This window comes from Rhinopithecus bieti, unplaced genomic scaffold, assembly GCF_001698545.2.
Source record: "Rhinopithecus bieti isolate Rb0 unplaced genomic scaffold, ASM169854v2 scaffold_1403, whole genome shotgun sequence".
NCBI lineage: Eukaryota > Metazoa > Chordata > Mammalia > Primates > Cercopithecidae > Rhinopithecus > Rhinopithecus bieti.
This window is the reverse complement of record NW_016803444.1, coordinates 1,109,498-1,123,867: the sequence shown is the minus strand read 5'-3', so window position 1 is coordinate 1,123,867 and position 14,370 is coordinate 1,109,498. Positions and strand designations below refer to the sequence as shown.

Genomic DNA, 14,370 nt, shown 5'->3' with positions numbered 1-14,370 from the left:
ATATTACATAAAATAATTTAAATCTTTAAAATAGTTAAATAAATAAGTATTCAAATAAATAGATGAACAGAGACATCAGCATGGTCATCTGTAAAGGACTAGTGTGCCTGCACACATAAACATGATGTTTCTTTACACTCCTGAAAACATTATAAAATTTTGATTCAACTCGTGGTGGTTATAGGAGAAATGAGTCTTTGAAATGGAAGAACTCATGAAAGTGTGAGATGATGTATCAGTCAATGAGGATCATTTCCATTTTTAATCAGTTTTCAATCCTTCCTCCTTAATCTTTTTTGCAAGTTTGTTGAAAAAGAGAGGGATCTCATGATTTCTGTTCTGACAACCTCCCAGGCACAAGGGCTGTATTTCTTCTCCATCAGATAGAGTGTAATTCTTTGGAAGTATTCCTTCACAGCCAGGATGGAGTCCTCATTCATCAGGGGAGTCTCTTCCACTCCAACCTCCTGTATCACACAGGCTTCCAGGTCATTCAGTTGCTGGAAAAGTTCAATGTAGAATTTGTCTAGGAGGGTCTCATCCCAAGCAGCAGATGAGTCCTTCGTGCTGAAGAGATTGAAGGTCTGCTGGATCATTTCATGGAGGACAGAGATGGCTTGAGTCTTCTGGAACTGGTTGCCATCAAACTCCTCCTGGGGGAATGCAAAGTCATGTCTGTCCTTCAGGCACGAAAAAGGAGAGATTCTCCTCATTTGTGCCATGAGCATCAAAGTCCTCCTGTTATTCATGCTGTGGGTTTGAGATGGATTACAGCCCAGAGAGCAGCTTGACTTGTAGCTAAACACCAGCAGGGCCATCATTAAAGCAAAGGGCAATGCCATTGGGAATCCTGAAGATGCTGCTGGGCTGGTTGATGAGGAGTAACCCTGAACTCTGGGCTGTAAGTTTTCTGAAGACCTTGCTCTGTGCATAGGTTTTAAATAGGGAACATACTAGCTTCCATTTTCTGAATGTCTTCATGTTTCTTTCTACTTCCCTTTTGGCTTTCCTTTGTGTAATGTCTACACGGGTATAGAGCAGTTTCTCAACCACTTTTATTTTCATTGTTACCTCCTCTTTCCCTGGCCCATAGACTTTTTAGAAATTTCGTTCTAATTCAAAGTCCCATTAAGTTTTAATAAGAGGGACACACCATATATTTGTTGAGGTACTCTACATATCTATTTATAAGGAGTGTAAAGTTTAATCTTTTTATTCAACTTGGTGTTAAGAATGACCAAATGGGCCGGGCCCAGTGGCTCACACTTATAATTCCAGCACTTTGGGGGGCCAAGGCAGGTGGATCACGAGGTCAGGAGTTCGAGACCTGCCTGGCTACCATGGTGAAACTCCATCTCTATTAAAAATACAAAAATTAGTCGGGCATGGTGGCAGGTGCCTGTAATCCTAGCTACTTGGGAGGCTGGAGCAGGAGAATTGCTTGAACTCGGGAGGCAGAGGTTGCAGTGAGCTGAGATTGCAACATTGCACTACAGCCTGGGCAACAGAGTGAGACTCCATCAAAAAAAAAAGAAAGAAAGAAAGAGAGAAAGAAGGAAGGAAGGAAAGGAAGGAAAGGAAAGGAAAGGAAAGGAAAGGAAAGGAAAGGAAAGGAAAGGAAAGGAAAGGCCAAATGAAATTTTTAAGCTAAAAGTTAATAGTTAAATTTAAAACCCATGGGCATTTAACTCAATTTGTTTGTGTCTTTAAAGTGATCTATTTACCTATATAAAATGTAATGTGTTCAATTACATCAGCAAATTAACAAATTATAAAAACACATAATAATACCTAATACAATAAAATACTTTGAAACATTTAAAACTGCTAAAGACTATTAAAATTTAATTTTTTAACATTTTCTTTTAGTCTATTTACCTTTTAATTTTCCTTCATGTTAGAAAATGTTTAACTTCACTAGCTGCTAGATAGTCATCCAAATATTGTCTAGATTTTTTTCTCTTCAGTGCTTGACATAATTATTGATGTATTTGAACACCTTTAGTAGAATTAAATAATAAAATATAAAGTATTTGCATTTAATTCTTAAATCCCACAACACAGTCAGAAATGCTAAGGATTAAACATAAGCAACATTCATAAGATGGCTGATGACAGCCCATATATATACAGAGGCCATCTGAGATGATATGACTTTGACATCTAGTAAACCTTGGAAATTCCTCCAATCACAGCACCCATTTGACATAGGTGTGTAACGCTGATCTTATACACCTTGTGTGTATCTTCCATGAACTCAATGTCAGTGCTTTTCATGTGATACACAAGAAAACCCAGTGGGAAAAAAAAGTACTAAGGAATAAAGTTTTGTCAGATAGAGTTGAGTTTTAGAGTGCTACCAATCACCAAAATGCCTGATATTTGTTACCACACTCAGAAATAACTTTTACACCCTTAGGAGCAATATCATGCTGAATGAGTATATGTAGTTAAGAAAAAACCATTAATTTGATTAAACAAATTTTTTGGCACTAAAATTTAAATTTCCAAAGGACCTGCAGATGTTCCGATTCTGGTTCATTTTTATCAAACTAAAGGAAACCCTTTTTGTCCTGAATGTCCATAATAGGATGTAAATGTGATAACATAAATGTGTTGTACAATTGTTTTACATGCAGGACACCAGAAACCTTTATTTCTCATTTTCATTTTCATTTTACTGAAAACAAAGGTTGTCCACTTTTGCATCCTAAAGAAGTGGGACAAAAGAAACCCCAAAACAAATGTATATCTAAATGTGATAAAAATATAAAAAGGAAGCAATATATTAATGGGAAAAAAACAAGGACAAAAAGCAACTTACCCACATTCAGCCCAGCCAAGATAGAGATTAAGGAATGGAGAAGAAAAGAAGCAAGAAAGTGGAACGGATGTAGATCAAAGGCAGCAAATGACCATGGGCTAGAAGAAAAGTAATCATTCCTGATCAAGGGTGTGTTTTTGTTTTGCTGAAAACAGCCTTCACAGAGAGGCATGGGACACACACCAATTGCATGAGTTTGTGCATTAAAAAGGCAAATTTAAAAGACTACAGTATACTCTCCACATAATGGTTAAGTGTTATTTCTCAAGCTCTCCCTTAATGTATACATAAACTCAAGAGGTCAATGTTTTTCTTATCATGTCTCTTAGAAGAAACAAGAGAATTGATAATCTCAAAGGACACTTCTCCCAACTTAATGTGTGTGTTGTCAATGTTTTGGATTTTAGCCATTCTAATATGTATGTAGTGGTATCTCATTATTATTTTAATGTGCAATTCCCTAGTAGTGTATGACACTGAGCATACTTTCATATGTTATTTCCATCTTTATATCTAGTTTGGTTAGGAGTATATTCAGAGGTTTTTCCTAATTTCTAATTGGGTTGTTTTCTTATTGCTGAGTTTTAAGTATTCTTTGTGTGTGTATACACACACACACACACACATATGTTTTCTAATTTTTAATTTTTTGGGTATATAGTAGAAGTATATATTTAAGGGATACATGAGATGTTTTGGTATAGGCATACAATGAGTAATAATTTAATCAGGGTAAATGGGTAAATCACCTCAAGTTTTATCCTTTTTTTGTGTTACAAATAATGTAATTATACTTTTAGTTATTTTTAAATGTACAATAAATTGTTGACTGTAGTCACAATGTTATGCTATCAAACTAGATCTTATTCATTCTATATAACAGCATTTTTGTATCCCTTAGCCTTTCCCTCTTTCCTCCTCCACTAACCTTCTCAGACTCTGGTAACTACCCTCTACTCACTATCTCCATGAGTTCAATTGTTTTAATTTTTAGCTCCTACAAGTAAGTGAGAGCATGTGAAGTTTGTCTTTCTATGCCTGGCTTATTTCACTTAACACAATGACTTCCAGTTCCACCCATGTTGTTTCAAATGACAGGATATCATTTTTTTAATGTGTCAATTGTACTCCATTGTGTATGTATATGTATTATTTGTATATTTTGGATAACAGCCATTTATCAGATGTCTTTGCAAATATATTCCCCCAGTATGTGGCTTTTCAAATTCTCATGACAGTGTCTTTTGCAAAGCAGAAGTTTTAATTGTAATAAAATCCAATGTATCATTTTTTTAAATGAATCATACTTTTGGTATTTTATCTAAAGTTATCACCAAACACTAGGTCATCTAGATTTTCATGTGTTCAAAAGGACATGTTTTTGGAAAACATACCTTCTTTTCTTACTAAGTATGACTCTTTCAGTTGGTGCCAATATTTGTAGTGCAAATCCATGTTATATTCAGGTATAATGGGTGTGGGAATTTAAATTACAAAACCAACATTATTTTCATCCTTTTCACAGTACCATCTCACCTCAAAATCCTGAGGTTTCACATCTCTAGTGACACCCTCTGTTCTGAAGTGACAAAGTGTAGCTTGATTAATATGGGATCAGGAGTTAATCCCATTTAATTCCAAAGGGAATTAGTATCCAGAATACACAAGGCACTGAAACATCTCAAGAGCAAAAAAGTAATAATAATGTGATTAGAAAACGGGCAAATTATCAGGAGATTGAGAGAGCTTAAGAATAAACAGAAAATGCCAAACAAGTTTTGGTATACTGATAGTACTGCCATATAGGGCCTGCCTTATCTCCTTCAGGACCTCACTAATTCCACAGGAGAATCAGATTTTTATAAATCAAATAAATGTTATCCCTTATTTTGATGATTAAAATAAACTCTTCATATAATTAAAACAATTAAAATGTGCCAAGTTTTGAAATTGGCACAAAAATTTCTTTAGTAGATGAGTCTTCTGTTCAGAAATGTACTTCGCAAAATTGATAACTTTTACTAGTTTATCCAATCATTTTTATTAGATTTTAGAGTTCATTCTAATCATCACATCCTGAGAATATTCACTATTTCTGAGCAAGCTATTTTTCTTAGTCTATCCAACACTGGGAAAGCAGCATTTTTATTCTTTGTTCACTTGAGATTCTATTGAGAAATTATGTATAACCTCTCTTCATGTGGTGTTTTACTGTGCAAATTTGTTTTTCTACTCCAGGTTCTTTTCCTTCATATATTCAATTTTGTATTAATGAAAGGAGGTGAGCATGACAGAACAAATGAAATGTACAGTGTTTCCATATAGCATTCACAAGACCAGATCTTTCTTTCTTCATTTCACATTTTTTTCGAGAGTAAAAGTGGTCTGATTTTGCATCCCAATGCACAGGAATAGAAAGAAAACACATGTATATCTAAATATGATAAAAACATAAGGATCACAAATTTAAAAGGAAATTAAAACATTAAGATAAATGAAAATTTAAACAAAACATTCCAAAATATACATGATCTACTGAAAGCAGTACTAAGTGGAAAATTTACAGCTATAAAAGCATACCCTTTTACATACACTTTTACAACTATAAAAACAAACAGAAGCGATTAAATCAACAACCTAACTTTAAACTCTAAGTAGAAAAAAAAAGAACTAAACCCAAAACTAAGAGAAGCAAGGAAATAATAAAGACTTGAGCAAAGTTAATGAAACAGAGCATCGAAAAACAGAAAAAAATTAATAAAATTGAGTTAGATTTTTGAAAAAATTTACAAACCCTTAACTAGATTAACTATGAAAAAAGAGACATAACTCAAATAACAAAAATCAGAAATTCAAGAGATGAGATTACAACTGATGGTACAAAATGTGTCCAGAATTGGTGGGTTCTGTGTCTCGGTGACTTCAAGAATGAGGCCACGGACCCTCGCGGTGTTACAGTTCTTAAAGATGGTGTGTCCGGAGTTTGTTTCTTCAGATATTCAGATGTGTCTGGAGCTTCTTCCTTGTGGTGGGTTCATGGTTTAGCTGACAGGCGTGAAGATGCAGACCTTCGCAGTGAGTGTTATAGCTCTTAAATGCGGCACATCTGGAGTTGTTCCTTCTTCCCGGTGGGTTAGTGGTCTCGCTGGCTTCAGGAGTGTTAACAGCTCATAAGTGTTAACAGCTCATAAAGGCAGTGTGGACCCAAAGAGTGAGCATCAGCAAGATTTATTGTAAACAGCAAAAGAATAAACCTTCCATAGTGTGCAAGAGGACGCCAGCTGGTTGCGGCTGGTTGGCGCCAGCAGCCTGCTTTTATTCCCTTATCTGGCTCCACCCACATCCTGCTGATTGTTCCATTTTACAGTGAGCTGACTGGTCTATTTTACAGAGAGCTGATTGGTCCATTCTGACAGAGTGCTGATTGGTGCATTTACAATCCCTGAGCTAGACACAGAGTGCTGATTGGTGTGTTTACAATCCTTTAGCTAGACACAGAGTGCTAGACAGAAAAGTTCTCCAAGTCTCCACTAGGTTAGCTAGATACAGAGTACTGATTGGTGTATTCACAAACCTTGAGCTAGACACAGAGTACTGACTGGTGCATCCACACTCCCTCAGCCAGACATAAAAGTTCTCCAAGTCCTCACTAGATCCAGGAGCCCAGCTGGCTTCATCCAGTGGATCCTGCACCAGGGCTGCAGGCAGAGTTGCCCACCAGTCCTGCACCAGCATGCCTGCACTCCTCAGCCCTTGGGTGGTCGATGGGACTGGGCACTGCAGGGCAGGGAGTGGCACTTGTCAGGGAGGCTCGGGTGGCACAGGAGCCCACAGCGGTGGGGGGAGGCTGGGGCATGGCGGGTTGCAGGTCCTGAGCCCTGCCCACTGGGGAGGCAGCTGAGGCCTGGCTAGAATTCGAGCACGGTGCATGCCAGCTGGCAGTGCTGGGGGACCAGGTGCAGCCTCCACAGCTGCCGGCTGGGATGCTAAGCCCCTCACTGCCCTGGGCTGGCAGTGCAGCCGGTGCCACCCCCGCTCCCCATGGCCCACCGGAACTCACACTGGACTGTGAGCACTTTGTGCAGCCTCAGTTTCCGCCCACGCCTGTCCTTCCACACCTCCTGGCAAGTAGAGGGAGCTGGCTCCAGCCTCGGCCAGCCCAGAGAGGGGCTCCCACAGTGCAGTGGCGGGCTGAAGGGCTCCTCAAGTGCCACCAGAGTGAACGCTGAGGCACCGAGAGCAAGGGCTGCTAGCACATTGCACCTCTCAAAAACGTTAAGGCTCACAAAAGAGTCCTATAAACAATTAAACACCAACAAATTATATAACCTAAAGAAACTGATTAATTATTAGAAACATACTAATTCATGAAGAAATAAAACATTTGAACCAACTTATTACTTGTGAGGAGATTTAATTAATATACAAAAACTTACCCACCCCTACCAACAAAAAGGCCCATGATCATGTGGCTTCACTGCAGAACTCTACCTGCCATTTTAAAAAGTATCACTAATTCCTCTCAATTTCTTACAGAACACTGAAGAGGAAGGCAGATTTCCAATATCATTTGATAAGGCTGTCATTACTCTGAAATCAAAGCCAGACTAAGATACTATAAGAAATGAAAACCATAGACTAAAATCCCTGTTGAATATTGATGCAAAAATCCACAACAGAACACAAGCAAACCAAATTCTATAGCACATTAGCATGATTATACACTATGACCAAGTGGGACTTAGTTCTGGAATACAAAGCTCAATACATGAAAAATCAATCTATGTAACACACTGCATTAACTAATGAAGAAAAAAATGCATGATTATCTCAACAGATGAAGGAAAAGCATTTGACAAAATTCAATCCCCTTTCGTGATAAAAACACTCAATGAAGTTGAAATAGAAGCAAATTACCTCAAAATGATAAAAGCCATATATAAAAATCCCACAGCTAACATTGTACTCAATGGTGAAAAATGGAAAGCTTTTCCTTTAAGATCAGGAACAAGTCAAGGTTGACTTTTGCAAAGGTCTTTGCTTCATTAGAAATTGTGATCTTGCAATGTTGACATTAATAATACCTGTCCTCATGGGAAGGCTCTGTCCCCTCCCTCTCTTGCTAGTAAATGTACTCAAACACCTGCCTATCTCTGCTCTGTTAAGGTATTGTTTCATTTTGTTTTGTTTTTAACAAAGTCTCCATCAAGACCAAAATTCATGAGATTCCTGCACTGGGATGACTTGCTGGGCCCTAGGGAGGAGGTAGAAGTTTGCAGCTGGCACTGGAGTAACTCTTGCCACTTCCAATTCTCTCAAGTTGAGAGAGCATCAAGGTCACCCATGCTGGGGACACTGATGTTGGCCACATCTCTGTTAGAGAACATGTGCTGTCAGCATTCACTTCAGTCTTCTCTCCTGATGACAATGATTTGAACAGTTGACTTAGGGCTCCTGTTGGAATTGTTCAGTCTCCTGAGGACTGTCTTTAAGTTCATGATGTGCACTTTTGGTTGCTAAAAAAAATGAGAGAGCCCTGTCCCTTCTGCAGTCTCTTCTAGTGGAATTAGAACTTGGAAGCTTCTGAATAGAGGCACAGATGAGATTCTGCACCCAAAGAGCTGGTAAGAATGCAGAAGTGCATCTGTGCCTCCATTCAGAAGGACAGGGGTTGCCTCCATTTACCATGGTTGTGCTGTATTGGGCTTCAATGGGTATTGACCTCTGCAGCTCATGAATCACCTGGCAGGAAGGCTGGAAGCAAAGCCAAGTTCCTACCCTTGCTTCTGAGGCTTGAAAAACATGGCTGTCTCCAGTTGTTGCTACATAGTAATCCCTCGCCCTGTCTCCCTAGGCACGGGGGCACTGATCCCTACTCTCCACACCCCTTCTAGATCTACTAGATGTGCTTTGGCTGGGGTGAGGGTAAGAAAAGTAAAATCAAGTCCACAGTGGGACGTGGGTGGGGCAGCCAGCTCAGCGCTCACGCTGCCTACCACACCCCTGCACAGGTCGGTCCAGATCTGCTGCTCGGTTCCCCAATACTCTAGAATATATAACAAACTAGTAACTCCAAGATATAAAACAAGATATGGCTATTGAGATTTCCAGGTCAAAGTGCCAGTAATGAGCCAAGTCATGAAATATTTGCACCCTAAAAGGTAATGGAAAAAAAAAAAAAAAAAAAGCACATAAAAAACTCAACGAAAGAATGAAAGGGGTCATAATATTTGAAGTTTTTATGCAATTACAAAGACAGAGATAGGTTTATGAAAGAAGGAGAGAAGAAAGAAAAGAAAGGAAAGAAAAAGAGAGAAGGAAGGAAGGAAGGGAAAGAAAGAAAGAAAAAGAAAGAAAGGAAGGAGAGGAGGGGAGGGGAGGGGCCACCCTGCTGCCTGAGAAATTCACATGGGGCCAATTTACACACGTTTCCTGAGGAACTTCTTCAATTACAATTTTGAGCAGGTTACCTCAGTATATTTCAATTCTACCCAAATAGATAGTGCACAGGTGTCAACTGGGAATCACTGTAATCGCTGAAATTCCTTTACTTATGCTAGTGCTCTAACTACTAAGTCTAGGTAGAACTGATGCAAGCTCATTCACTATTCAAAGTGAGAGTAAGAATTTTCTCCTGATTATAAAGTCAAGGGACAGAATCTGATAATAGGAAGGAATTTGTAAAACTGGCAGCTTAGTCTTAAGAAAGAGCTAATGTAGCTTCAAACAGGAGGTTTTTTTCCTGGTTTATCTTGCAGTTCTACACCCAGATTGGCAGGCTGTACTGATTCCTAGTGTAGCAGAATACATAGTGGGAGGGATTAGACAGGAGGCCCTGGGAGGTTGGGCAGGCTGGAGGCAAGGGAAACATTCTGTCTCTTTCTCTCTCCTCATAGCTGTTCATTGCCCTTAGAGAACATGCCCTTCCTGAAGCTGGGAGTATTTTCTCTCTGTGTGATACAAAACCTAAGGAAGTGGGCTTATTTCAGTACTGGGGTCAGTTCCTGACAGGAAAGTGCCTCTTTTAGCTCTGAAGAAAATCTCCTGCCAGGAACACACTTCTGCATAAACAGAAAAGCCTGCTCCCCACAACCTGGCTGCTATCTTGTTCTGTCATGGCCAGTAGGTGGCTGCCTGCTTCTGTTAATGTTGTAATAGCCCCCAAGTAAAACGGAACCTGCCTTTTATTTTCCTACAGCTGCTGTTACATTGCTGTAACAGGGGCATTCCCTCGTTTCTGGAAATATTCATCAGATGAAAATAAAAAGAGGTTTTTTTATATATAAGAGTTTCTGAAAAACCTAGAACTTTCATTCAACTTCTGCTTTTAATTAGTGGCTTTGTACTCTTGAGGGGAAATTGAAGGACAAAACCCACAAGAGAACTGAAATCAGCTATATGAATAGGCAGTGCAGGTTAATGAGGAGTGAAGAGGAGAGAACACTGGGGATTTCTAAAGAAAGGGGACGGAAACTAACGTGATATGGGAGTGAAGAATGGGATCCAGACAAACAGGGAAGAAAGGGGGAAGCATGTCAGATATCAGACTTGAAAAATGGGTGCTATGTGCAGGTCTATTTTACTTCAGTTTAGGAGACGAACTTATCTTTCAGATATTTCTATAAGTTGCCTTTTCCTGACTGAATATACAATTCAGACTAATCTTCCATCTGAAGGGTGACTATTTTTCAGTCTTCTCAGGAACACTTCCTAGAATGCAATTGTTTAGACTGTCATGTTACTTGAAAGAAGGTGGGAGAGTTCAATATTCTGATATTTATATCTATATAAAAAAAGAAAATAACCATATTTGAGCCCTCGTTCAGTGGCAAATACTCTTAAGTGCTTTAAAATGTTTTCGTTTGTTTAATACAACTGTATGAATATTTCTACCCTATATTTACTTAAGGGGACTGAGGCTCAGAGAAGTTAAGTGAATTTCCCAAGATTATACATAATTGGTGGCGGAATCAAGATACAATGTAGAGTCCTGAATTGCATATTATGGACAATTTTTAAAGTTTCATATTTTAGAATTCTATTATGTTTTAAAATGTGCTTTGACTCCGAAATTAAACATCTGTCTTGCTCCCTTGTCTTTATTTTATTGGTGCAGGTGCATGCTGTTGTATTTTTTGCTGGTGCTCACCTATTCTCTACCTTAGATATTGGGGAAAAGAAATTCCTTGATCCAGTTTTACTCTTCCATTGTATGAAGATATTGTCCCAGAATATTGTATTCATTGCAATTTGGTTATTTGTTCATCCTCAAGGGCCAGTGATATTTTGTGAAGTTTATGCTTTACATGGTAAATAAAATATAAGTTTAATCAGGAATAATACATTATAATAATGTAAAAGTATAGAAGAAGAATTCTTGGCATAGCTATCCCTACTAGAAAATGAAATGAGTCTTTAATGGTAATGCTGGAAACAGGGTGATATAGGGGAATATTAGATAAACCAACTTCTGAAGTATATAGTCTTTGAAATTATGTGTAGTAATTAGATTTGGGTATATATATATATATACACACAAACACACATATATATATGTTATGTTAATGTGGCAGAAAGGAGTTTTCCATAAGTGGTTCTAAAATGATGAATTGGGAATAAAGGCAGAAGTCAATGTAAAATCTCATCCTATGCCATAGATAATAATAAAATTTTGATGGAATGGAGACTTGACAATAAGATTAGATTTTAAATAAAGAAGAGGGGGCCTGGGCTGTTATTGTAAGCTCATGAAAAATAGCTAAACTACAAAATATGGTGGTTATTTTAATGTACAAATATTTCTAACTTCTTCCTATGAAACAGAGCATGGCTGCAGAGACTTTTCCTAGTAAGATGATGGAGTGGACCCTGATCTTAGGATTTGCTCACCTAGAAACAAAAAAGGTAGGAAAATTATGTAAAATATATAAAACACAAAAACCACCATCAAAGAATGGAAGAGGAATAATATTTGAAATGTTAGGACATCAATTAGAAAGGGGCAGTATGATGGTTAATTTTGTGTGTCAACTTGCCTAGGCCAGGGCACCCAGATGTTTGGCCAAACATTCTTCTAGGTGTTTCTGTGAAGATACGTTTTAGATCAGATTAACATTTAAATTAGTAGACTTTGAGTAAAGCAGACTATCCTCCACAATGTGGATGGGCTTCCTCCAATCAGTCAAAGGCCTTAATAGAGAAAGACATACCTCCTCTGAAGAAGAGGGTATTCTGCCAGCAGACTACCTTTGGACTCCAATTGCCACTTTGTCCACGGTCTCCAGCCTGCCAGACTACCCTACAGATTTGAATCTGCCAAGATTGCACAATTATGTGATCCAATTTCTTAAAATAAATCTCTCTCTCCATCCTCTTTGTTCTGTTCTCTGGAGAACCCTCACATATACTGCGTGGAAAGCTATGCCATGTCCACCTCCTAAATTTCTTCATCCTCCCCTCTGGAGGACAGAAGAAGTCTACAAAGGACAAAATGTGATGAGCTTTATCTAAGGCTCGGGTCAACCCCCATTTGGAAAGCAGCAAATTCAAATGTTGAGTGTACAGCCTAAGGAAAACATTCAAGTCCCCTCTGCAGTTGCAGGCCCTCCCTCCCTGCTATCTTAGCAATTCATGCACTTCCTGGTGAAATACCTTCGTAAAAATATGGTGCCTATTATAAGAATGCCTCTAAAATTATACCAAATTTGATATATTTGAATAAATAAGTCATACTAGCTCTCAGGTAAAATGACACTATTCTTTCATATTCCTCAGCTTTCCTGAAACTTCTGGTTTTTGCTACCTAGGCAGTGTTTTTACTACTAAGTAAAAGAGATGTCAAAATCATTATTCAAAGCAACAGTGAAAGTATTCTACTATTTGTTAATATTTGAAGTCTGATATTAGGAATGAATCTGTGAAACTAAGATTGTACTGTTGAGAGTTTAATGCACCCTATTAACATGAGATTTTTACAATGACCATTGAGTTCCATGCCAAGATTGGCAGCTCTGCCTATGCCTTGGAGTCCCAAAGTATGTAGAAGGGGTGATTCTAAGGAGGGTAGACTGCTTTGCGCCATAGACTCTAGGCAGGGGTACAACCCTCTCTGTTTCTGTAACTGCCAATCCTAAGGATTCCCTGCCCTGCCTGAAGCTGGAGAGTCACTGTCTTTGTAAGGAAACAAACAGGGTAGGAAACAAACTTATGACAGTATTTGAATCTGTTCTTGTCAAGAAGTAGCCTTTTTCCACATACAGATAAATCCCCAGAAGTGATAGGTTTTCTGAATAAATCAGCCCTCCAGTCTTGGTGGCTGCCCTTGTCACCTTTGGCCATCTTCCCCTGAGAGGTTTTCAGGAGCACACACATAAACTGGATTGTTTTTTTCTCTTTCCTTTTTGCTAAGCTACTATTACATTATAGTGAACAGAAATTCAGGAAAACCTCTCTTGTAGATGTTTCTGCAAAACCTAGAAATTTTATTTCATTTCTGCTTAGCATTTGTGGCATTTTGCTCATTTGGGAACCCATGAGGTCAAAAGCACAACATAACTGAAAGCAGCTGTGTGAATGGGCAGGGAAATGAAGGGAGTGAATGACCTGGGTCCCATGGGGAATCCACCCAGGAGAGGAAGGAATCCCTAGTGATATAAGAGTGCATCCTGGAATGCTGAGAGCCAGGGAGGGAATGTGTCAGGTGCCAGAATCAGTAAATAAACATCATGTGTCTTCTGCACTTCGATCTACATGTTTATTCTCCTGTGTCAGGTATTCGTACAAGTCACCATTCCCTGACTGCATATAAATAGGACATTTCTTTGAAGTGAGGAGTGACCATTTTTCAGCTTCTCTACAGATAACAGAATCTAGTTTTTTAGGCTGCCTTTCTGGGAGGTCAGTCATTGAAAGGTACGACATAGTTCCTAAGAATTTTACAGAAACACAAATAATATCTACCGCTGAATGAAGAAAAATAGGGGAATACCTCCCATATTTTAACTCCTTACTCAATGGGAGGTACTATGGTAGGTACTTTAAACTGCATGGGTTCCTTTAATATTCACAAGTATCTAAATAGTTTGAACCCATTCTATTTATAAGAAAACTAAGGCTCAAAGAGATTAGATGCCTTGATCAACATCACACTTAGTCCAAGCAGAATGAAATTTTAATGTCAAATTCCTTCATGTAAATTACAGGTGATTTTGTCAGTTTTGTATTCAGGATCTCTGTGCAAATTCTTAAATTTCCTTTTACTCATGAATTACACAGAACTTTTTCTTGCTGTCTGAATGTCTATGGTTCATGCTGTATTTTCAACTGGTTTTGACCAATTTTTTTTTCTTCACTGTATATTGAGAAAGAGATTCTTTGATGCAATTTCTTACTTTTGTGAAGGAAGTTTATCAGTAATGTTTATAGTAATTTGGTTATTTTGGGATCAATATAAGACTCCAATATTCATAAAATCTGATAAAATTACCAATTACCAATATAAAAGAATTCTTATCATATCTACATCCACCAGAGAGCAGCAGTAAGAC

At 38.3% G+C, this 14,370-nt stretch overlaps 1 protein-coding gene across 1 annotated transcript; it reads right to left on the bottom strand.

The window, feature by feature from the left end:
* Positions 1–6: 6 nt before the first annotated feature.
* On the bottom strand, positions 7–892 carry LOC108536996 (interferon alpha-14). The gene has a single exon (XM_017884108.1). It carries the CDS (start codon positions 840–842, stop codon positions 273–275), a length of 570 nt encoding a protein of 189 aa, XP_017739597.1. The 5' UTR covers positions 843–892; the 3' UTR covers positions 7–272.
* Between the last annotated feature and the right edge of the window lie 13,478 nt (positions 893–14,370).